General features: G+C 34.1%; 2 protein-coding genes across 4 annotated transcripts; both read right to left on the reverse strand.

Annotated features, from left to right (window-relative positions):
• Positions 1 to 3,200: 3,200 nt before the first annotated feature.
• Positions 3,201 to 7,719, reverse strand: LOC127795898 (uncharacterized protein At2g34160-like). Of its 2 annotated transcripts, XR_008021887.1 has the most exons (6): positions 7,457 to 7,719; positions 7,030 to 7,078; positions 4,794 to 4,856; positions 4,554 to 4,618; positions 3,998 to 4,190; positions 3,201 to 3,855 (listed from the first exon to the last, which is right to left on the reverse strand). XR_008021887.1 is itself a non-coding variant. In XM_052327870.1 (5 exons), exons 1-5 carry the CDS (start codon positions 7,589 to 7,591, stop codon positions 4,095 to 4,097), a joined length of 408 nt encoding a protein of 135 aa, XP_052183830.1. In that variant the 5' UTR covers positions 7,592 to 7,719; the 3' UTR covers positions 3,915 to 4,094. The 2 variants fall into 2 exon arrangements, 1 of the variants encoding a protein (XP_052183830.1); XM_052327870.1 differs by lacking the exon at positions 3,201 to 3,855 and having other exon boundaries at positions 3,915 to 4,190.
• A 1,208-nt stretch (positions 7,720 to 8,927) lies between these two features.
• LOC127794241 (uncharacterized) lies at positions 8,928 to 26,087 on the reverse strand. 2 transcript variants are annotated; one of them, XM_052325184.1, is made up of 9 exons: positions 25,144 to 26,087; positions 23,843 to 24,013; positions 23,631 to 23,759; positions 22,686 to 22,801; positions 22,317 to 22,398; positions 11,658 to 11,717; positions 11,476 to 11,583; positions 9,878 to 9,923; positions 8,928 to 9,405 (listed from the first exon to the last, which is right to left on the reverse strand). In XM_052325184.1, exons 2-9 carry the CDS (start codon positions 23,912 to 23,914, stop codon positions 9,191 to 9,193), a joined length of 828 nt encoding a protein of 275 aa, XP_052181144.1. In that variant the 5' UTR covers positions 23,915 to 24,013; positions 25,144 to 26,087; the 3' UTR covers positions 8,928 to 9,190. The 2 variants fall into 2 exon arrangements, with proteins under 2 accessions (XP_052181144.1, XP_052181145.1); XM_052325185.1 differs by lacking the exon at positions 25,144 to 26,087 and adding an exon at positions 24,331 to 24,747.
• Positions 26,088 to 26,274: the final 187 nt, after the last annotated feature.

Raw genomic sequence — 26,274 nt, forward strand, 5'->3', positions numbered from 1 at the left:
AAACCCGAAAATGTTTGGCTATTGGTGCTAATAGCCCTTATTATTATCATTGCTGGCATTATTGTTAAAATCCCGATTTTACTTGTACGATTTTACGATTTTACACTTCAGAGACCCCCAAATGATTCAAATCCCATGTAAAATCTTATTTGGGATAAAATCCTATAAAATCCCACTTTTAGGTGTATAATTTTACGATTTTACGTTTCAGAGACCCCAAATGATTTTATGTTTCAAGTATAAATTAAAATTTAAATTTAATGAAAAATATTGGAATCATCCTCTAAAGAATTTTAAGCTATATTTTGCCTTTAAATTGCCCATACCAACATGTTAGTTTTGAGTTATATTTTGGAAACATCATCTTTTGAGTTATAATAAGGAATAATCAAGTTATTAAATGATATTAATTTATTTTTTATAAAATTATGTTATTATAAATATATATTTATAAAAATTAAAGAGTATTTTTAATTATCTCTAAAATCTTACAATTTTACAATCCGATTTTATGAACTCTTTATCGATTCCACTTTAAATCCCGATTTTAACTAACTTGATTGCTAGTGTTTTATGCAAATTTACATGTTTGTGTGGTTGAAAGAGAGATCAAACATATTTAAAGATGATAAGACACTATTTATGATTGAGAACAATACAAGAAGAGAAATAGAACTGTGTAGCTTGTTATTGTAAGCGCAAAAAAGGGGTGTAATACTAATAAGCTTAGATGAGTTGCTAAATCGAGACTGAGACAGAGAGAAAGCTGCCCCTTTGTTGGCTCTTCGAGACAAACATTATAGGGACACTTCAGTTTAATAATTATTTTGATAAGGATACAATTAGGTTGCATTCCTTTTGTTATTTTCAATTATTTTTAGTTTTTAATTTTTTTAAAATAATAAAAATACGTTTATTTTGTCATTTTCAAAAATAAGAAAAAAATTTATAAAATAAACTCTTTACTTTTCAATTTTCAATTTTAAGTTTTGAATTTATTTTTAATTTTTTATTTTAATAGTTTGTTTTTAGAAAACTAAAAACGCGTTCTCTTTGTTATTTTAAAAAATTATTTCTCAAAACAGAAAATTAAAAAACACATTCTCTTTGAAATTTTAAAAATAATTTTTTAATAATATTTTTTTTAATAAATTTGATTATTCAGTAAATTAGAAATATTTAATGTTAATATATTATTAAAAAATATATATATTTTAAAGTTAATAAATTTTGTAATATTTTTTCCATTATAATAATAAAATATGAATAAATAAATGTATTTTGAATTTATAGTTTGTTTTGAATGAAATCACTCAATAACTTTTTGTTATTTTGAGTTTTCTTTACAATTTTTTTTTGTTTTCAAAAATATATTTTTAAAAACAACAAAAAAATACATTTTTATTATTTTAGAAAATCAAAAATTAAAAATGACTTGAAAACAACAAAGAGAACACAGCCTAGGGTTCGTTTTCTTTAAATATTTTCAAATTATTTTTAATTTTTAGTTTTCTAAAATAATAAAAACGCGTTTACTTTACTATTTTCAAAAACGTATTTTCAAAAATAAAAAAAATTTATAAAGAAAACTCAAAACAAAAAGTTATTTTTAACTATTTTAAACCAAAACACGAAAAAGAGAAGTCAATTTATTTTATTTTGTTGTATTTTATTCTTGTAATGAGAAAAAATATTATAAAATTTACCAAATTTTAAATGCATATATTTTTTAATAATACATTAACATTAAATAGTTTTAATTTATTGAATAAAATATTATTCTAAAAATTTTAAACAAAATGCATTTTTTATTTTTTTTGAAAATAAACTATTAAAATAAAAAATTAAAAATAAATTTAAAAATTAAAATTCAAAGAGAACGAAAGCTAAGGCTCTCTTCTCTTTACTTTTCAATTTTCAGTTTTGAGTTTTGAATTTATTTTTTTTCTGTTTTGATAGTCTGTTTTTAGAAAATTAAAAACACATTCTTTTTGCCATTTTGAAAAACTATTTCTTAAAACGAAAAATTAGAAAATGTGTTCTTTTGAAATTTTAAAAATAATTTTTTAATAATATTTTATTTAATAAATTAAAAATATTTAATATTAATATAATATTAAAAAAATATATACATTTTAAAATTAATGAATTTTGTAATATTTTTTTCATTACAATAATAAGATATGAATAAATAAATAAATAAATAAATACATATGTTTTGAATTTAGAATTTATTTTACATGAAAACACTCAAAATAATTTTTTATTGTTTTAAGTTTTTTGTATAATTTTTTTTATTTTTAAAAAATAACAAAAAAAATACGTTTTCATTATTTTAAAAACTTAAAAACTAAAACTAACTTAAAAATTTTGGTTGGTCCTATGATGTCAAGTGGTAAAGACTCTTGCTGTCTGCTTTTCTACATATCTTGTATAAGGACCCGTCCATGCAGTTCTTGAAACTGCAAAGTAGATGCAGTGTATTGGTTAGGTTATTTGCAAACAAAATTTTCTTTTCATAAACAAAGGTAATGTAGAATGAAAGCCCTAGGAGACAAGTTCTGTAGAAGAAAAATAAAGTAGCACAAACCTGGACTTTTTTAATTCTTTTATTATAAGGTAATTAAATTGACTGGTTATGCACCCCTTTTAACTTTAAAATTTATCTACTTAGCCCTTAAAATTTTTTAAAATTGATCATGGCATTTCTTCAAAAAGGACCAAATTTAGGAGTTGTAATTTTTACAAAACATTATAACTAATTTTAAGAACAAACTGGGTAAATTTTAAAATTCAGAGAGTGAGACATTACTAAATTTCAGGGTGTTTACTGTTTAGTAAACTTGGGAACATGTTGAATTACATTGTCACCAAATCCCTTTTTTTTTTTTTTTTTTTTTTTCATATTTTGGGCTTATGCAAAGATAAAGAAATCCCAGCACACGTTGGACCCAATTTCAAACAGTTGGGGTATTAAACTGAAATCGCAGGTATTTGCTGTACAATGGTTAGATCTGTTCTGAATCAACTTTGCTTGAATTGGGATTTATTTTTATAAAATAAAATAAATGCACATTGATTAAATTAAAATTTAAAAATAAAATTTATTACCCGGACTTAATAATTTACAAATATTATAACATGAATTATTCTACAATTATTTAACATAAATTTATAATAAAAGCAAAATTAAACTCATGATCAAATACAGATCAAAAACTCTATACATTAACAAAATGATATATGACATTCAAATAATAAACATCTACCTTCTTTCAAATATCTCAAGTTATTATTATATTTTCTAACATCTAAAAATAAAAGACATTTTTTTTCAGAAAAAAAAAAAACCTTGATCAGGTTCAATTAGCCCGGTTCAGCTGATTCAGAGCTCCAAGCCAAACCATGCTTAATACAAAAAACAAGTTAATTTTTGGACCAAAGACCAAACACTAGTTTCTCAATTTATAAGTAGGTGCTACTACAACGAGAGACCAAATTGTGAAAACAATTCGGCTCTCTTTTAACCAGGCAAACACACGCTCAGAAAATTGAAAAAGGAAAACATGATTCAAATGCTTCCTTTTAGGCACAATTTCATCAAGCAACTCGTGATTATTATATATCACAAAACTAGACCATCCAGCTAGTTAAAATGAGCTTCCTTTATTACCTGATTTTCTTATCACATAACAAATTCAGCACTCCTTTTCTGTATTGCGTCCAGCGTCCACCAGCCACCAGCCGCTCTAGCCAAAATCTGCAGCAGAGTTCTAGAATGGCAACCGAATTGCTGCAATGTAGGAGTACGCGCACCACACCAGATACTAAAGCCAAAATAATTAGCTTGTCATCCTGGAACATCATCAAACCATACCCATTTAACAAACAACTAGCTTTTAGGGAAAAAAAAATGAAAATAAATTTGAATTTGAATTTGAATTAAGCAGATAGAGTTGGGTTCCTAGGAAAAACTTCCACAGTTGCCAAAACATACTCTGGACCACATAAAAGGCTACAAGCTACATTAGGTTCTTTATAGTATTACACCCCCATGACGGCAAAACTAAGAGCTACATCAGATCCCCTTCCCTTTAGCTCTGCTCTTCACCTTCTCCACGATCTCTCTCCTCCAAAGCAGCTGCCATTAATTCATCAAACTTCTCTGTTTTCCCGAGTACTATCTCAATCTGTGAACCACGCGGTATCATCAACAGACCAAGGTTAGATTAAACATTTCATTTACCACAATAACACTGAATAGCAGCGCATGCTCGTGCAAAGAAACACAAGCAGATTAACAAGCAAAACCACTAGAAAAAAGCGGTATGCTGAAAGCAAGGAAAGAAAATAACTCCATAGAGACAAGCGTTGTCTATCACTAAACAAGTCTAGCAGAAAGCAGATGCATGGGCCAACACAAATCAGACAAAATAACAGTGCACATCTGATAGAAACTATTGACATTCGTAAACATGGTAGGACATGCAAAGAAAGGGTATGGAGAATGTCACATCTCTTGCCTATGATTGATTTGACTGATCTAAACTTACTTTAGCTTTTTGGACGGGTCGCCCTCTTGCTTCATCCTTCATTTCAACAGTGGACGTCATGATTTCTGCATAACGTAAACCACCAATTTTCACTAGAATCAACATTTGATAATAAAATGACCGAATGGCATGGTTTTCTCATAAGTTATTATCATTATTTTTTTTATAAATATTTGCTTACAATACAAGTTATGGGCAGAATATATGCATTTCCTTGACAAACAAGATAAAGGATCTTACTCTTCTCAACAGCCAATCCGTTATTTTTCAGAATTTCTGCAACACTTACAACTGTAGCAATAGCTGCAGAGAGAATCAAGTAAGATTTACTGCCAATGGAAAGAACACAACTCTCTCTATTTATAATATAACTTGCAAAGAACAAGCACAAAACTAAAATAAAATTAACACAGCAATAACGAAACAATTCCATTGGAGGTGGTAGGACCTTTTACGCAAGAGATTCCCCAAGAAAGAGTCTCAATGGATTACGTTATATCAAATGAAAGATGTATGCATCATCACTAATAAGGGGTGATGAGAAACTCGACAATGTTTTGATAAGATCACATGGCAAGTTGGTATTAACAAAAAAAGTCGCTGATTCCCTTGCAGTGACCAATATTACTTTTGATAACTATGCCCTATTAATATGCTCAGAAACCTCTGGAGCTCTCTACCAGAAACTGCTTTGTCACTCAGAAAATCTTAACAACCTTGAACTTTTGATCTCGAATTGTATGAACAATACTCCACAAAATGAGTAAAATAGGTCAATGAATAGGAAAAATACCAAACACAAAAACAAAAGTAAAAAAATGAAAACACCACAAGAGGGATGAACTCTGCTGAGGTATTTTCCCACCACAAACGCCCTAATATACAAGAGAAAAAATATCAACTTGCATACAGAATTTAGATTGGAGCTTTAAGTACATCCATAAACTGCAACAAAACACAACTACTTATGCAGAAGGTTAGGGGGAAAACAAACAATTAAATTAAATATTTAGTTCTTAATTGTATATTACATAGAAGAACAAACAAGAAGATGGGTATTTAGATAACAATACAGCAGGTCATACTAGCATACAAAAAATCAACTTAATTGGGGTAGACTGGAAGAGATACAATAACTCAGAAATCAGAAATTGCATCATTAGTTTTCTCATCAACAATAATACAGCCATGCATGCCAGAGACTGAAGGACAATCAACACAGATACAATATTTAGTCGAAAGAAGGGGGAGAAGACAAACTAGAGAACCACATGATCACATTTTATTAGGGAAATAAAAACTAACTTAACTACCAGTTCCTGATAGAGACCAGGCATTCGAAAAATATAAAATGCTGCATCTAATTTCTAATAGAAAAATTGCAGTTTAGGTAGTTAAGAAGGTGTGACAAGGGTCACATATATTACTCAATTCTTTTTTCTTTATTTTTCTATCTTCAAAAACATGCACCAATTTCAGTATTTCATTATTTGGCTCCACCAATATAAAATGATGCACTTGCAGAGGAAGACAGACATAGCAGACATAAGTTGCTTAAATCACACAGGTTCAAATAATTAATTAACTGAATTATCAAGAGAAAGGAAAAACTCTTGTTTATCATCTATTTTCCTTTCCAAGTATATGAAGATTTGTAAAGGTGATAAAACCAGAGGACACCATACACAAACATAAAGAAAATTACAAATTTGAAGATTTTGAATGTTTCAAAATTGAGCATTGGGTGTTGTTGCTTCTTCAGAATTGAAGATTGGGTGGGTTCTCTGGTGCTGAACAACAGGAAAAATGAAAAAGAAATAATCAAAGAGAGATTTCACAAGAAAATCAGACCAATTTAACAAATTTGCTGTTGGTTTGTATCCTAGGGTAAATGCGCAAATTGGTCATTTAGCAAATAATGACCAACAATACCTCATTCACAATTTGACAAACCAAAGATGGGATAGTTATAATATCAGGTAATACCTTATTTACCAAATGAGGGGCAGTATTATTTAGTTACATCACTATTTTATCCCATCCTTAACTTTTACCTAGCACTATTTAATACCAAATGGACTGTAAGATAACAATCAATAATCCGTTATCTCCCTAATTTCAAAGAATCCATGCAAGCCAAAAGCAAATAGTTGGATTTCAGAATGAGAAAAGCCAACAAAAGCTATCAATAAATACTAGGAAACACACTGAAATGTGGTAACTCATTAACACTAAGAAATGGGCGTAAAAGAAAAATATGCCCACGTCATGATATATATGCATGTGTGTATATATACCCCCACATACATGCATATAGATCTAAATAGAATATCTACAAACTTAAATAAACTATCACGCAAGTAAAAAATGAGTAAATGCGTTTAATATGCAAAAATCTGGATACAATACACAAACTATGCACTCTATAATATATACTGATACAGATGAACATTGTAGATATGATGAAAGACAATACCCATGCCAAGCGCCGACAGCTCCACCTCGTTGTGCTGCTGCATATACCTCTGCATATGCAATTCCACAATCTCAATAAGAATAAGGAACTGTTACTGTCAACACAATATACAAGTATACACCATAATGCATCATTTGGAGCTACGATTTGTGGAATGAAACGAAAATATACATATCTTATATGCATGCATTTTGTTGTTCTTTGTCTTTCTTGTTCTCCTTCCCATTTAAAAATCGTAGTTCCAAACATAGTCTAAATGCGTGCACAACGGAATTCTCCGTTGAATCTCAGATCCGGGATAGCTAAAATCGAATTAAAAAAAAAAAAAAAAGCACACATGCATTTACCCCCGGGCAGGGGGAAGAAACATAGATAGAGGCTCGGAGAGAGAGAAAGGAGATCTGGAAGAGGGAGTAGGTAGGTTCACCTTGGCGAGATTGACGTAGAAGAACAAGGGTTTCTTGGTGTTGGAGACCTGAATGCGATTCTTCTTATTGGAATCGCCGGCGGCGCCTCCGATGTTGATGTTGATGTTGTTGACTCCATCTGTTATTTCTTCCATTGCTCTCAAGCCGAAGCTGAGCTCCGCCAAAGCCCTAACCCTAATTCAACTCAATCTCCCTCTCTCTCTCTATCTCTCTCTTGCTCTCGCCCTCTTAAATGGATATAGATTGCTTCTGTATTTATACTACAGGAGCATTATCAAACGAGAATAGAGTAGAAAAGCTGGGAGATATGTTGTTTCCATATTTATATTGTTTTGTTTTTAAGAAAAAGATTCCTCATTTTCTCAGCAACGCTCCCAATTTTTACCCTTTTTTTCCCTTTCCTCCAAACCTTTTTTATCTTTCCAAATTAGAAGATGGAACAAATTAAAATGTTTAAATTCATTTCATAGAATTTTTAATTTTTTTTATTTTAACTGTCAGTTTTTGTCTGTAATTTTTTGTGTTTAGTTATTAAGATGAAAAAAAATTAACATATTTGAACAAAGTTATCGAATTGGGTGAGAAATTAAAGAATTTTTTAATATGTTAGAAGATTTTATTAATTATCTTTGATAATACGTGATGAGTGTGGTAAAAAAAATAAAATATGAAAACATCATTTTTTTTAAAGAGTATTTTTGTTTTCATTTCTTAAACTTATTTGCTGTCTGTTTTTATTTTTAATTTTTTTATATATATATATTTTTTTATTTTTAATCTCTCTCCTCCTTGCTAGCAACCTAATGTTGGTAGAAAATCTTCTTACCTAGTTGCTAGTATTTGTAATCTACATACAACTAAAGTTAACAATTTTTGATAACTCTAGAATTATTGTTGGTGACTAAAAAAAAAGGGTAAAAAAAATCATCAACAATGGCAATGGTAGGATAATAAAATAGAAAAAAAAACACAAAAATTAGCTGAGAAAATACAAAATTGTCCAATATGCTCGTTTGATTGCAATTTTGTTTTTATTTTTAAAATTTCATGATAATTTTTTTAGTTACAAAATTTTAAAAAGAAAAACAAAAAATTGAAAATGAAATTACAATCAAACAATATTTTTCTTAAAGAAAAACGAAATTGAACACAAAAAAGTCGAACGATGTCCAAAAACTAAAAGATGTGTCAAAAGATCTATGATTTTAAAAAATTTTGAAAACTAAAACTAGCACAAAAAAAAAAAAAAATACATTAAGTCAATCAAATAGGGGATCGACATTAATTCTAATAATAAATAATAAATTTTAAAAATTCAAATTTATCCTTAACTTAATTGATCATAGTTTTTCTATTAAAAGAAGATATAATAATCACAACTATTTGATATCTTTCCATTCTATCCATTTTTAACATCTGGTAAATAAGAAAGACATTTTTATATTACTTTTACCTCATTTCTCCCAAACAAGAAGCAATACATTCCATTCAATTCCATTATTATTAAGCATATATAGCAGGCAGTACCATCCAACAGTAATTGTTTTAGCATTGGATTGTAAGCTCCAAGCTGCCCACAATGAATAGGGAGAGAGAGCAACCCAGTGTGGATCCCATCAATCTTAAGCCAACAAACTCATATACGTTCATGTAGCAAAAGGTTCCTCGTAACTCAATTTGCCAACTTCAAAAATGTTTCTACAAAATAAGCACTTAACTACAGGTGCCCATAATTAAGCAGTAGTTCCAGCCTGGACCAGCTTCTCTTCCTCTTCAAGTCTTTGCAACCATTTGAATCCAAGATCACATCCCGCTCTTGCAGCAATTTCAAATTTTTCCCTTGCCATCTCCACTGGATCCCCAACACTGGCCCCGTCCCTCACAGTTTTTCGGGTAGCAGAACTTCTCTTTGAATTAAATTTTGTGAGAGATTCGGGGACCTGGACGCCTGAGACAAACCAGCATGCCACCATAAGGGAAAGAAAAAGGACAAAATAGTGGGCGTTACACTCATGGTCAAGAACGATCAGGAAGATGAAGACGTGCGAGGGGAACAAAAATGAAAGCAGAATCAACATAATCAGGGTACTTGCCCATAACGAGTAGCCATAAGACTTATCATGTTTAAATGAATGTAAAAGTTCTGATATTTATCAGGAAATAATGGTGCGTAGAGATTTTCCATTGCTTATCATTCTCGTCAAGTTTCAGAAAATTATCACGTGTATATGCTAAAAATCGCTTAAGTAGATCCTACAAAAGATTATGCAGATTCTACTATTATGCATCCTTTTATGCAGTGCAAGTATATCCACAACCATCAATGAAGAGGAAAATTGGGATGAAAGAAAGTAAGTATGGTCAACCATCTACCAGAACTATTCAAACTAGACATGCATATAAAGGTGGGAAGAGCTAACCTCGTAGAAGAAGTGAACCATATGCTATAGCTGCACCAGCGTGTCCCTACATATGCCAATAGAATAAAATGAGACTGTTTAAAGATGATAAAACTTCATCCATGATTTGCATACTGAATTGCCACATCCATATATGCTCTAAACATGGTGGAACCCAAATTGTGAATTCTAGGCATAGGGACAGTTGATTGTGTTTTTAAGCAGGTGCTCTTTGCCTGTTACATAGATACTTGTATATTTTGTTCTAGCTCCTGCTTATATAACGGGCGCTTGTATGCAGAGGATTTGAAGAGAGCATTACCAATTATACATACAATACTGTAGCTGCATTGTAATTTCATAAACAAAAGTGCTATGCACTATAGCTTTCCACGCAATTTCAAATAGAAGAATTGCATGGACTCTTTTGAAAGTGACAAAACTAGCATGAGATGCAAGTGGACGCTAGTAATATGTAGATATCAGTTTACAGGGTCAAGGACAACTGATAAAAGTTCCCTCTATGTTGTAATTCAGGGCTTCCTTATTTCTTCTGGAGATCAGACAGAGTAAGCATGCATATTTATTTATGCCATTAGAGCTATTTAAGTAGTATACCACCTGGAAGGGGGATGTGAGAGTTCATTTGAAAGATACACTACATCTTTTTTTGGTAAGTAAGAAACACAGCATCACAAGAAGCTCACAGTAAGCATAACTGGGACAGGTAAAACAACCCACATCTCCTCCTTCCTTAGTGGTCCATAAATCTCTATGTCAACTTTGATTCAAGTGTTGTTGAGTCCTAAGTTGAAAACAATAAAACCTTAAGAAAGATATTTCCTGTTGGAAGCCAGAAATATATGCTTATACTTCAGAATTCCAACACAGGTAAAGTTCCTAAGGATTCTATAAATGGCTTTATAGAGGCATCCAAATCCATAGTCATGAAAATTAGAAAAAGGACAAACTTCAAACGCCAAATGAAATTTAAATGGACAGCATACAAATTGATAGCCAAGTTATAAGTAGGGCAAACCATAAAACACCAAATTGAGTAAAAGATCAGTCTTTATACAGCTTTCTTAGATTTCATTAATTAATTGATATAGACTTTGAGAAGTATCAGTCATATTAAAGTTACAAGTTAAACAGGATGCTCTTCTAGATGGCTCATAAGCCTGAATTGACTTTTCTCAAAAAAAAAGGTCTGATTTAACTCATATAGTAACTTAGTACACCGAAGAAAAACTTCCCATTATTTTCAATAGTTAAATGCTCAATACACAGGCTTAGGCCATCAACTTAAGAGGTTTCTTGCAGCCAAGTATTCCATCTTAAGGAGTTCAGAAGTTCAGAGCAATATTATAGAGATCATCTTTGTTAATAACAACATACAAAAAATAATTGGTTTACAACAACAATAATCATAAGCCTTAACCCCACTGAGTAGGGTCAGGTACATGAATTCTAAACCTCCAGTTATCTCTATTCATTGTTTTATCATTGCAAGAAAAAAAAAACAATTTGCTTATCTACACTTACTTCCATCCATACAAATAGGTTAATTCTTATGTAATTGTTTTGATGCCATTGAGCAAAAAGATGAATTCTATTACCTTCTCTGATGCTCTGTGAAAACACCACAGTGCTGATGCAATATCTTGCTTCACACAATCACCAGTCAAATACACAGCTCCTAGAAGGTAAAGAGATCCTGGATGCAACTACAACATAGAAATATCTTATGAGGCTTAATATGCATCTAGAAAGCATTCTTCACAGAAGTATGGCCTAATACCTGATCAACAGCCTTCTCCAGATAATAAAAAGCTTGCTGATCTGAATGAACATATTCATTCTACAGAAATACCAAGAAAGAGAAATGAGAAACATGATAAAAAAAATTGATTAAGACAATAAATATGTTTCCATTTTTAGAAAGACACGGAGACAAACAATGAGCAGACCCACAGAAGCATGTGAACCACATAGCTCCTTCACTTTTGCAACCCCCTCCAAAAAAAAGAAAAGAAAAACAAAAGAAGCTTATTATTACCAACTAAAAATAAATTTTTTATCCTGCCAGTTACTTCAATTCCCTGGGGGAATGCAGAAAATTCTAGATGGTTCCAACAACCAACATAAGCAAGTTAAGCATGTATACTATCATAATCTGGGCTACACATAAAACAATATATCAATTTACTGCAGACAAGGAACTTCACTGCCCATGATCGAAAGGAAGTAACGGAATCCTAGCAAATGCCAAAGCTTCAAACAATCCAACAAGTAGATAGAGGTATCAAAAGACCTAAACATAACTAAATGCTAACATTTCAAAATAAGCTAAAAGTGTTAGAGCAGCACCTTGAAAACAAGATCGTTTATTGACCAAAAAAAAAAAAAAAAAATCCATCTTTTACCGTGCTCTCAGGAGTCAGGAGCAAATGAAGATTACAAGAAGCCCAACCAAAAATAGTATTAAGTATTATTGAAGGTGTAAGATGATATATTTGAGTAAGAGAGAGGTAAGATCATTAGGCATGAGAGAAAGAGGGAGAGAGTTGGAAAATGCCATGGGAACAAGTAAAGTAAATAGGCAATGAGAATATTTCACACCAAATTAGATGACATTTGCACTGGTTATACATCTAAAATAGTTGTAAAAAATGACAGGAATTGATAACTAACAAGCAGAGGAATTAGATGTTTGGATAACAGACAAACACATATATGGTGACTTGGACAAAGGAGGACATGGAAAGTGTTGGGTTATGGAAAATGCATATATATATATATATATTAGTTACTATAAAATAATATCCACAAATCAAAAAATCATACAACACTGATTCAACTTAAGAAATAGATAAATTAAAACTAAAAGATCATAACTTAAGACATTATTGTAATTTAAAAACACCAATAACACTCAGTATTCATAAACAATACAAAAAAATAAGTATTCACAACTTTCAACTAGACTAAATATCAATGAAGTTATCACCTACTGCACATACCACATGGTGGGTCTAACCCATATTCTGACATCTCCAAAAAGTCAAACAGAGATTCTATGTGATGTAGTTCTGAAAGGTACACACTTGAATACAAAATAAGAAACAGCTAGAAAACAGTGAAATATGATGAAAGAGAAGCAAAGGATCAGGAGAATAGGATATATCTGAAATCAGAACCAGCAGCTGCTGCGGCAGTAACAAGAGGATAGAAAGAAAAAAGAACAGTATAAGTAACAGAGAATTTTGTGCAGAAAATTTGAGAGAGATGGAAGATGAAGAGGAAATATAGACAGAATCAGGGAAGAGTTTGAAGAGAAGACAAAAGGAACCAGAAGGATTACAGTCAAGAAGAAAGAGAAGTTTCAGAATACAGCATGAAAGCATATACAGAGAAACTACATATGCAGAGAAGCATAATTTAGGAATGCATGAGTAAGCCATGTTTATAGGCTTGATGATACTCCTCAAAACACCTAAAACCCTTTTAAAATTAATCCTGTATGATATCTCCATTATCATATAAATTCTATAAAGTCATAACAGAACATATTAAAGTCCTAACAAAAGTAAAACACATTAAAATCAAAGACTCCCTAGTGCACGAAGCTTCTTTCATTGTGAGGATCATATTTGTATGTAGCCTTCCCTTTTTTTCCAAAGAGGTTGTATCCACAACTCAAACCCATAACCTTCTGGTCACAAAGAATCAACCTTACCATTCAAAGACTCCCAATCACATAAAAACTAATGACTCTATTAGTAAACTTATGGACCCCAGTCATATTTATTGTATCAGTACGAATGCTGGATATGGATATGACACATTTTGGAGGGTCCAAGCTTCATAAATTGAGAAGTAACAAGGCAGCAGCTTTGTAATGGTACCTGAGATTTCACAACAGACTAGGAGGTCAATGAGGCCATAATCCAACTTCTTAGGTGTCAAATTAAATGATTATTATTACTCATAATCCTTTAACTATAAAGCTTAAAATCAATAACTCAAATTGGGCATGGAAGAAAGCCTTGGAGCAGGGAGTTATGGTGAAAGAAGTTGTTGGAATAAAGGAAATAAAAGGCTTACTCAGCTAATTGGCTCACCAAGGAATGCAGAAGATTACGTTTCCTAATGTAGATATAGAATGTACAATTAGTTGTTTAATTAGTTAGTTTCCTAATTGTTTATGTTTCTGTAATAGTTAGTTTCCTTAAAGGATAGATTGATAGTTTCCTTATGAAGGTGACAAGACTCACCTTAAATATGATTGTAAATATGTGCTGTAAATGTAAGAATTCGGTGAATTCTTTCATGGTATCAGAGCCATCTTTCTAAGGCATCTTTTCCGGCCTTTATTGCTTTTTCTCGTTTCCAACCTCCTTTGTCTCTCTGGCCTTCATTGCCACCTTGTTGTTCTGCCTTCATTGCAACCTTTCCTTATCATTCTACATTTTTTTCATCACAATATGTCAACTACTTCTCAAGATTCTATCCCAACTGCTATGAGTGAGATATTGGCTGCACCTACAACTATCAATGCAGCATAACTAGAAGCAATTTCCAGAATATAAATCCTCTATACCAGCTTGATGGAACCAACTACCAGTAATGGAGTCAAGTGGTTCGGACTTTTCTCAAAGGAATAGGAAAGAGAGGTTGTCTTACCAACCCCAGTCCAAAAGAAACATTTTGAGGATTCAGGGCATGGGATGAAGAAGATTCAGTAATTATGTCCTGGTTATGGAATTCCATAAAACTAGAGATTAGTAAAAATTTGATGTTTCTTACCATTGCAAAGGAAATATGGGAGAATCTGTAGCAGACTTACTCCAAGAAGAAGGATGCAACATTTATCTACGAGCTAAAAAATCAAGTAAGTTCTACCAAACAAGGGGCCATGTCTATCATCGAATATTACAGTCAGATGACTGGTCATTGGCTTGAAATAGACCACAATTGAGATTTGAAACTAGAATGCATCCATGATATTCAAGTGGTTCAAGGGTTGCTGGAAAATGATTGAGTATTTGAGTTTCTTACAGGATTGAATTCTAAGTATGATAAGATCAGAGTTCAAATCCTTGGTAAGGTTCCTGTTATGGGTATTTCTTGGACCGCTTCTTATGGTCTAAGCTCGACCCAGCGGGCCGACCCAATCTTCTGAAGCCCAATAGGCCAAGGCCGAGCTCGTCAGAACAAGTTCACACGTCACTGAAACCCGAGGGGTTATGCTTTAAGAGAGTCGATGAGGGGTTATGTTGGAACCTCATATACAAGAGGCTACAACAATGGTAACTCGTCGACTGGGTGAAGGAGGGAATAAAGGAAACACTAATTGGAGGCCAGTAGAAGCAAGAAAATAGTCTAGTAAAGATGAACTATGGTGCACCTATTGCAACAAACCTTGCCCCACTCGTGAAAACTGCTTTAAAATTCATGGAAAGGCCCATGTTTTGGCACAGACAAGAGGATTCAAGAGCTAAGGAAGCAACCAAACTAATGTGGCTAGCAAGGAGCAGTCACTAATTGACACTACACAGCTAGACAAGGAGGAATCTACAGAATTCAACAAAGAAGATACAGAAAAATTAAGACGCCTCCTTGAATCTCTTGACAAATCTACAGGTTCTTGTTCTCTTGCCAAAAGTGGTATGTGTCTTATGACTAATTCTTTTAAAGCATCACATACTAAAATAGGTAGATGGGTTGTAGATTCTAGGGCTACTGATCATATGACTTATGATATCTCTCTTTCTGATTCACATAAACCAACCCAAGGAAGCCAAAAAATTACTATCACTTATGGCTCTCCTACTGACATTGCTAGACAAGGAAGTCTACATGTTACCCCTTCCATATCTCTTACAAATGTCCTTCATATCCCTCACCTTTCAACTAACCTTATCTCCTTATCTCTATCCAAAAAATTACTAAAGAACTTCATTGCAAACTAACATTCTTTGACTCTCATTGTGTGTTTCAGGATCAAGTCTCGGGAAGATGATTGGATTTGCTAGAAAGTGTGATGGGTTGTACTACCTTGAGGATCTTAACAATGGTCAAATAAAGAGAAACCAGTCTCCTTTCTCCCAAGCCCTTGTAGCCACAACTAATAAACAAATGATTTGGGCACATCATCTTCGTCTTGGTCATCCAACTTTCCCTCTCTTAAAACATACGTTTCCATTATTATTTAACAGTCTAATTATGTCAGATTTTCAATGTGAAGGGTGTCAATTTGCTGAACACTGTCATACTTCCTTCCTTATTAATTCAATGAAATGCAGTCAGCGTTTTTCTTTGATACATTCTAATATTTGGGGGCTTGCCAAGATTTCTGATATTCATGGGGCTAAGTGGTTTGTTATTTTTATTCATAACTGCACTAGGACTACTTGTTTGTTTTTAATAAAAGACAAATCTGAAGTTAGTTCACAGCTTTCTCAATTTCAAAAAATGATTTTTACTCAATTTGGAGCAAGAATAAGAAGGTTTTGCTCAGATAATACCCAAGATTATTTCAATCAAACTCTCACTTCCTTTTTTATCAAGGAGGGTATTGTGCATGAATCTTCCTATGTTGAAACCCCACGACAAAATGTGGTGGCAGAACGGAAAAACCATCATCTCTTAGAAGTCGCACGTGCACTTGTTTTTTAGTCCAATGCTCCCAAATTCCTATGGGGGGAAGCAGTTCTAATAGCTACTTATCTCATAAATCATCTTCCTTCTAAAGTCCTAGCCAATCATAGTCCCATCCATACCCTATCCAACCATTTTCCAAACCTCGTGTCTACCAGAAATTTGTCCCCAAAAGTCTTTGGTTGTGTTGCTTTCGTGCATATTCACAAAACTCATCGATATAAATTGAACCCTAGGGAAAAGAGGTGCATCTTTGTTGGTTATAATTCTACCAAAAAGGGTTACAAATGTTATGATCCTTTTAATCGACGCACTTATGTCTCTCTTAATGTCACATTTCATGAGTCCAAACCTTTCTACAGAACTCCTCACACCCATCTTCAGGGGGAGAAATCTAGAAACGAAGATCTGTGCTCAGGTTCCATTCCTTTCCTCGAACTAAATGACCTAAATGCAAACCTTTCTGATAAATCATTATCATCTCAACCCTTTCCCAGTGTTATCATTCCTGAAACAATGGACCAAGTTGTAGAAATAACAGATATCATTGCCCCAAAGGACATTACAGTAGGTGGCACTGCCATCATTCAAGATGTCAATGACACTGCAAATGTTCTTGACCATGTCAATGCCATTGAACCTGCCAATGACACTACCAATGTTCCTGAACCTGCCACTAACATTGCCAATGTCCATGAACAGGTGCAAATCCATAAACCTTTTGAAGACACTGAAGCAGTATCCAAGAAAAGTACAACCCTCACAACCACTCAAGCAAGTCCAAGAATCAACTCCAAGTCTAGGTAATGCAAACACTTTGAACTTGTTCAATTCTGAAACTGACAGCACTACTGTTTGTGATGCTAACTCAAATTGTGATCTCTATCTTCCCATTGCTTAGAGAAAAGGGAAACGAAAGTGTACCTAACATCTAATAGCCCATTTCATCTCCTCTCATAGACTATCCTCCCAACACAAAAGCTTTCTCTCCACCTTGAACTCAATCCAAATACCCAAAATAGTATATGATGCTTTAAGAGACAGGAACTGGACATATGCCATGGAGGAGGAAATGAGAGCTTTGGAGAAAAATGAAACATGGGAGATGGTGGTGCGTCCTAAGGAAAAGAAAGCAGTGGGCTGCAAATGGGTCTACACTATTAAATTTAAGGCAGATGGGACTATTAAACGGTACAACGCAAGGCTTGTTGCAAAGGGCTACACACAAACCTATGGGGGTGGATTACCAAGAGACTTTTGCACTGGTGGCAAAAATGAACACGATGAGAATCCTATTATCTCTAGCAGTTCATTTTGGCTGGGAAATTCAACAATATGATGTAAAAAATGCATTCCTCCATGGAGACTTAGAAGAAGAGGTGTACATGGAGCCACCACCAGGTTTTGATGGCAAATATGGTCCTGACAAGGTGTGCAGCCTAAAGAAAGCCTTGTATAGGCTAAAACAATCTCCGTAAGCTTGGTTTGAGAGATTCACTAAGGCTATGATGCAGTTTGGGTATAAGCAAAGTCATGGTGACCACACTTTATTTGTGAAACACTCAGGTAAAGACAAGATTACAATCCTATTAGTATATGTAGATGATATTATAGTTACTGGGAGTGATGAAGAAGAAAAACTGAGGTTGAAAACACAATTGGCTCGAGAATTTGAAATGAAAGAGCTAGGGAAATTGAAATACTTCCTTGGAATTGAAGTAGCATATTCAAGACAAGCGATATTTATAAGCCAACAAAAGTATATTCTTGACCTGCTCAAGGAAACAAGTACCCTTGGCTGCAAACCAGTGGGCACACCTATAGATCCAAATCATAGAATGAGCCAAGATAACAAGGAGGGAATAATCATTGATAAAGCGCACTACCAGAGGTCTCTCACACACTAGACCCAACATTGCTTATGCTGTGGGAGTAGTTAGTCAAATCATGCATGATCCTAAGGAAGAGCATCCACAAGCAGTTAAGATAATCCTCAGGTACTTAAAGGCCACTCCAGGAAAAGGACTTTTGTTCAAAAAATGAAGAAATTTGATGGTAGAGGGATTCACCGATGCTAACTATGAATGATCTCTCACATATAGGAGGTCAACTACAAGCTACTGCACTTTTATAGGAGGAAATTTGGTTACTTTGGACAAGCAAGAAGCAAAATGTGGTAGTTAGGTCCAGTGCAGAAGCAGAATTTCGTGTTATGGCTCTAAGTGTTTGTGAGCTTTTGTGGATTAGAATAATTCTAAAGGATGTGAGGATTGAAAGTGGATCGATGAATCTATATTGTGATAACAAATCAGCTATCAGTATAACACACAATCCAATACAACATGATCGAATGAACCATGTAGAAGTGGACATATATTTCATCAAAGAGAAAATTGACAGTGGACTAGTTACTATCCCTCATGTGACATCAGAGAACCAATTAGCTGATGTTCTAACCAAAGGATTATCCATTTCTAGGTTTGAAGAGATTACTGGCAAGCTAGGAATGGAGGATATTCACTCACCAACTTAAGGGGGAGTGTTGGAATAAAGGAAATAAAAGGCTTACTCGACTAATTAGCTCACCAAGGAATGCAGAAGATTATGTTTCCTAATGTAGATATAGAATGTACAGTCAGTTGTTTACTTAGTTAGTTTCCCAATTGTTTACGTTTCTGTAATAGTTAGTTTCCTTAAAGGATAGATTGATAGTTTCCTTATGAAGGTGACAAGAATCACCTTAAATATGATTGTAAATATGTGTTGTAAATGTAAGAATTCGGTGAATTCTTTTAGAAGTCATTCACCATGAAAGGGAAAAGCAAAAAGTTGAAGAATTGTTGAGAGAACAATAGTCTATCCACATCTATGTCAAAATTCCAAACAACCTCATTTCTGCAAAATAGGCTTCATGCTCCAACTTTTTAGCTCGTAATTGCCCCTACTTGAGATACCTATTTATTTTTAGGTTGTTAGCTTTATAGTATTACCAACAACCGAATCTCTGACGGCCTTCGTCAACGACTTGTCTAACAACCTTATGTTCCTATTATTTGGCTACCTAGCAACTAGACCTGTGATCTTCAAATCTGCGATTTCAATTCTGCAACCTATGACCTTCTTTTCATCCCTTCTTCTCCATCTGGGACCTTCAAATTTGCCTCAGCTAGTCATGGTCTCAAATTGATTTTCTTTCAAATTTGGTTTAGGCTTGTTTTTGATTGGTTATTGTTCTCGCTTTAGTTTGTGATAAATGGCATCGTCTGCATCAAATACTGGAGTGTGAGTTCATCTTTACCTACGAATGTTCCTGTGACTGTGTCGTCATTTTCTGGTATTCCTACCATTACCACTGACAAATTGAATGACAAGAACTATTTATCATGGTCAGCCTTTGTTCACATGTGGTTTCGAGGACACTGTGTGAGTGATCATCTGACTATGAAGCTCTTTGACATCGTTGAGTCTGATAAGATTGTACGGGATCGCGTGGATGCATAGTTGGTTACATTGTTGTGGCAATCCATTAATGTTGAGTTAATCCCGTTATTTCGTGTCTATGAGAATTGCTTTGATATTATGTCCATGCTCCGATTTTCCATGGTACACATTTCACTCGTAATCCTCATCCCATTTATACTTTTGTGAGTTAACATTGTTTAATATTCTACTTTTGTCTCTGTCCTTTCTTCTGTTTCTATTCCTAAGACTGATGCAAAGGCTCTCTCTCTCACCCTGGGTGGTGCACTACTATGGAGGAGGAGATGTCTACCTTGCTGACTAAAGCGACATCAGAGCTTGTTCCCCTCCCTCCAGGAAAGTCTACTATTGTTTGTCAGTGGGTGTTTATTGTCAAGGTTGGTTTGGGTGCCACTGTTGATCGTCTGAAAGTCTAATTGGTTGCAAAGGGCTATACTTAGATTTTTGGCATTGATTATGTTGATACATTTTGCCCCATGGCCAAGATTGTTTTTGTTCATGCCTTTCTTGGTATAATAGTTATTTAGCAGTGGCCCCTTTATTAACTAAATATCAAGAATGCATTTCTTCATGGCAACCTTTAGGAGGAGGTCTATATGAAGCAACCACTTGGTTTGTTGCTCAAGGGGAGTCTAGATTGGTATGTCACCTGCGAAAATCCTGATATGGTCTAAAGCAATCTCCCCAGTGTTGGTTTGGTTGCTTCAATTCTGTCATTCAATCCTTTGTTATCACTACAAATAAAGTTGATCATTCTATGTTTTATTGTCGTTCCACTGGTGGAGTTATACTCTTGGTGGTGTATGTAGATGATATCATTATTACAGGTGATGATGAGGTTATTATTGGGCAATTGGAGACTCACTTGCACTCTCATTTTAAGACTAAGGATTTGGGTAAGTTAAAGTATTTTCTTTGCATTGAGATAGCTCAATCTATATATAGTGTGTGCATTTCTCAATGGAAGTATGCCCTAGATATTTTGGAAGAGACTGGTATGCTTGATTTCGGCTTGTAGATACTCATATAGATCCAAGTGTTAAGTTTGTACCAAGAAAGGGGGAGCCATTGGAGGATCTTGGGCAATATAGGAGATTGGTTGGAAAGCTTAATTATCTCACCATTACATGACCCAACATCTCTTTTTCTATTAGTGTGGTGAATCAGTTCTTGAACACTTCTTGGGATAGCCACTGGCATGCTTTAGTGCTTATCTTGAGGTACACTAAGAGTGCTCCCAGTAAAGGCTGCTTGTTTGAAAACAAAGGGCACTAAGAGGTTGTGGGATATACAAGTGCACATTGGGTTGGTTGTCCCACATATAAGCACTCTACCTTGAGCTATTATGCCTTGGTTAGAAGTAATTTAGAGTTTTGGAAAAGTAAGAAGCAAAATGTTGTGGCTAGATCTAGCGCAAAAGTAGAGTATCACCACATGTGAGATTGGTTTGGCTCAATAACTTCTTAAGGAGTTGAGATTTGGAGATTCAGGGCCTATGCAACTTATTTGTGATAATCAAGCAACCCCTCATATTGTCTCTAATCTAGTTTTTCATGAGTGAACTAAACACACAAAGAGAGATTGTCACTTTGAGAAACTGAAGTTAATTTATGGAGAAATTAGTACCTCATTTGTTGGATCTAATGACCAATTAGCCGATCTTCTTACAAAGCCATTACCAAGGTCCACAGTTTGACTACATTTGTACCAAACTAGCCACATATGATGTATATGTGCCTTCTTGAGGGGAGTGTTAGCTTTATTATGTTGTACATGGTTAGCCTTGTACATAGTTATTAGCTTATTAGCTTTCCTAAGTTGTACCTTCTAGAGTAGTATATATACCTAACACATGAATAAATAATACACATTTTTAGTCTCATTTTAAAACACAGGTCCTATGACTCCTGACTTTCAACATATAAGGCCCAAAGAACATCTGGTTTTCATGTCATTTAGCATTCATGATGGTCATCATAACAAGCCTTAATCCCACTCAGTGGGGCTACATGGATTCTAGCTCTCCAATCATCTCATATAGCACTCATGATATCAACAGGTGTGTTGATCTCAGATAAATGTCAAGAGAAAAAAGACGAGGTCTGGTACTTGATATCAGCAACAGTGAAACTGTGAAACACAATAACAGAAGTACTAGACACACCAGATGCAGCTCAGAGGAACAGCATTCTTTGCGTGTGTGCATGTGCATTTGGGTGGGGGCGGTGATGGTGTTGAAAATCGAAGTGTTTGACCTAAATTGAAAGATTTGAATGCTTGGAATGTGTTAGGTACATATTGTGAATGGAGGCCTAACCTCAACTCTCAGCTGGCAAGCCAGTTCATATTGTGCATCTGGATCACCCATATCTGCAGCTTCCACTAACAGAGCAGCCCCTCTATCATAATGAAGATAATTTTGTCAATTAAGTGCATATGGACGAAAATTCACTGGTAACAAATAAACAAGGTGTTCCACGGAAGACATAATACATCATGTCAAAAGTTGAAAGTACAAGTTGGAAGTACAAGCACTGTGGTAATATAATATGAGAGAGAGAGAGGTTCCTTCTGCATTTCCAGTGATTAGTGATCTTTGTTTGCAGGCTAGGGACAGTTAGAATTAACATTAACAATGTCAATTGGATTGCAAGATTATCATATTTAAAAGTAACAAGTTCCTTACATTGCTTTACTTGCCCCTGGAACATGGTATTTAAGATGCAATTTGGACAACCAATATCTAGCATGTGTGTTTGAGTTGTCAGCCTCCAAAGCCAACTCAAAGTTCTCCTTAGCTGTCTGCAAGCAAACCAGAACAATTAATTAAAAAATCTTAAGAATAAGTTTCCAGTGTGGTTAAAAGTCTGCAATAGATTGAACTACACTTGAAAAAGCAGAAAGTTGGAATGAATCAAATTATTGAAAGGAGCTGAACAACACATCAACTGCTCATTGTATAACCAAAATAATGAAGATTTAATAAAGCTTAGGAAACTCGCTTGAAAATCCATTGCTTATCATCATAAGATGGTTTTAAGTTTCCTCTCAATTGACTTGCCAATTACTTTTAGGATATAAGAGTTGCAAATTTCAAATCCAAATGCTAGACCATAATTATGATTAAATTGAATGGTCCACAAACAAATACTATAAAACTTGTCAACTAAATAAAGATAAGCCTTTTCTTAATCTAACAATTCCAAAATTGACTGACCAGATTCAAACAAAATGAGATTAAGAAAATTAACAAAAATCAATACTGAACATCAACCCTATGCTGCATTCTCCTAAAAAAAGAGTAATTTCACTCATACTAATTACTTAAAATGAAATATATAAATATATGTTACACCACAAGTAACATACTGAAATCAATGAGCTATAAACCATATAGGCACTTCAGACTTCAGAGTGCATGTACGTGCATGGCTTGTCTGTAAAATGGAGAATGGGAGCATGTGAAATTTTTATGATTGACATCTCCTGGGTGCCAAACAACTTGACAAGGGTGATTGAACATCAACCATATGAGATTGAAACACAAAATAGAGATTATAATTTCATATACCAAAATTGTAAAGCCATAGCTAGAATGGTTAAGGAGGTTTTCATGTCTAATTAATTTTACCCTGAGAAGAGGGATGAGACGCTTGTCATTAAGTTCTGCATAGTCAATGACCCTATCGACTTCCTTCAAGGCACTCCATCCTTTGGCTATGAGCTCCATTGCCTTCTTATTTCTACTATGCAACCCCCTCTGTTAAAGAAAACTCATATGAACAAAAGGAAAGAAAAAGAAGACAAAAAATAGAAATAGAACAGGATAGTAGAACGACTCACCCATGGATTGAATTGTAGAAGGCGAAAGGTGTTGTGTCTCAGAGTTCCCTTTGTAACGAATGGCCTCAACATTTTTTGTGGTTACTAAAGGCAAGTACAAGACTAGTGCCTCTTGTTGGAAAATATAAACAGACCATCAACAAGATCAATTTAGCTGGTGGGTGCAATAATCTAGACCAACAAAACGATCAGTCAGATGATTGCATCCACCCTGATTCAGCAATTAAATCATTCAAAGAAAATGAATATGATCTCAACTAAGCAATTACGGAATAGCATATATGAGCCTTATTAGTGAATAAAATGAGATAATAGATAATTGCAAATTCTTGTCGCACAAGCTTTTAGTAGGAGGCCAACAGGGCCACGAGAATAAAATAAATAATGAGAAACTTCGGAAACACCTCCGCAAAGTATAAAAATCAATAAATAATCACAGACATTTTTGTTCTTTTGTTTTCGATCACTGAATATCATCAACACAGGACCTGTTTTAATACTTCAGTTTGAATTCCCAAAATGCATGATATCGCCCTTGCCAATATGATCATAGTTGTGACTACAATAATTCTTGCATCCACATATTAGAAACACAACACATCAATTTAGCAGCAGGCTTGTGAATCCTCTCCTGACTACGTGCTACGCCTATTGAAGTGTTCCCACATGAACTTCTCTCAGAAGTATATCCACAAACACCTGGTGTGCACCACACACGCTACCCAAACATTCTTCCCTTTCCCATTAACTGATCTGGTATCTTCCTTTGTTTCTATATCTCGTCTGCCCGGATCCGGATTTATACAATACAAGAGCCAGTCAATGTAGAAATCCACGCTAAGAGCCGGACGGCATTTTTCATATAGAAAATGCAATTTTCAGTTCAAATTCTCTATAACTTAGGTTACACAAAAACAAAAAAATAGAAAACGGAAACAAAAATAAGAAGTAAAAAATAAAAATACGTAAATAACAAAAATATGAATTTTTTTTATAAATATAATTTTTAATATAAAAAATAATTATTTTAAAAAATAAATATAAATTTCATCATGCATTTAAACAACAAAAATAAATTCTATCTAAACCATACTTACTAATTAAAAATAAATAATAAAATTTACTCCACCTCATCATTCTATTTCCCCATGGTCTCATGCCATCTTCACATACATTAACAGTCAAAACTATATATACATACATTCACATAAAATATATACATACATGATAATTCACAGAACAGAAATAAATACATACGGATAATGTCTATAATACATCACAGAACTTAAATAAATACATACAAAGAGAGAAGACCGATGGTCGCCGGTCGCTGTTCGAAGAGCCAAGAGTTGCAGTCGCGGCTCTTCGCGGTCGAAGCTGGACGGAACCTCAGATGCTCGGTTGAAAGATGACGCCGGCCGATGGAACGAAAGAACGACAGACGAGAACGAGAAGATGGAAGGACAACGGCGGACGGCTGACGAGATCCAGAAGAAGGTAGGAAGACGGCGGCGGCGGGGGGACGTTTCGCTTTTAGGTTTTTGCAAATTGAAAGGGAAGTAGAGCATTCGGGTAAAAATTTCAGTTAAGAGACTCTCTAAAGGTACCATGGGACGGAGAAATTTTGGTGTTTCTTGCCATTTTAGTACGGGAAATATTTTGAGAACGGCAAAACAGCATCGCCTGAGAGTTTTCATGCATCAGAACCTAAAACCTATAGTATGTATGGGACACGTATAAAGTGTATATATGAATAATGCTTGATTAAAAGTGAGGAGAAAAAAAGAAGAGAAATTTACGACAACAGTTGAAAATAATACTTCGAAAGAATTGGCTTCTCAAAACTCAGATGTCAAATAAGTGTGAGTTTAGTGGTTTATTTACCCAAATAGTATTCGTTTTTTTCTTGAATTTTGATCAGATATCACACAAATCCAAATATTAGATTAATTAGCAAATTGGGATTTTTTTAGACACTTTGTCTTGCAGGTGACCGTGAAGAAATGTTTCTTGTTATTCTTCACAAACCGGTGGTTGGTTTGTATTGGGCATAAAATTAAGGGAAATGTTAATTTGGACACTCGTGCATTCAAAAAAAAGGAGTTAAAGTATTAAAAGTGATATTTTGTTTTTTTTGTATTAAAAAAGAAAAGCAAGAGACTCGACTCTTAGGTTGTCAGAAGTCAAGATAATGTTGTCATTGTACTCAAGTCAGTCCTCCTCTATGCTTCATCAAAATTGAAAATCGCAGTTGTGCTAAAACAGAAACATTGTTGCGTATCAACGAACACACACTTTGCCTAAACCAAGGCAGCATTCCATTGTTTCTTCTGCTTTGAGCTAACCTTCCCCCCCCTTGAGCAGCTCCAGACCAAAGCCTGAATTCTGAATTCTACATCCAGAGAATCACGGACCAATTTATTAACCAGATG

Source organism: Diospyros lotus, chromosome 2 (genome assembly GCF_014633365.1).
Source record: "Diospyros lotus cultivar Yz01 chromosome 2, ASM1463336v1, whole genome shotgun sequence".
NCBI classification, from domain to species: Eukaryota; Viridiplantae; Streptophyta; class Magnoliopsida; order Ericales; family Ebenaceae; genus Diospyros; species Diospyros lotus.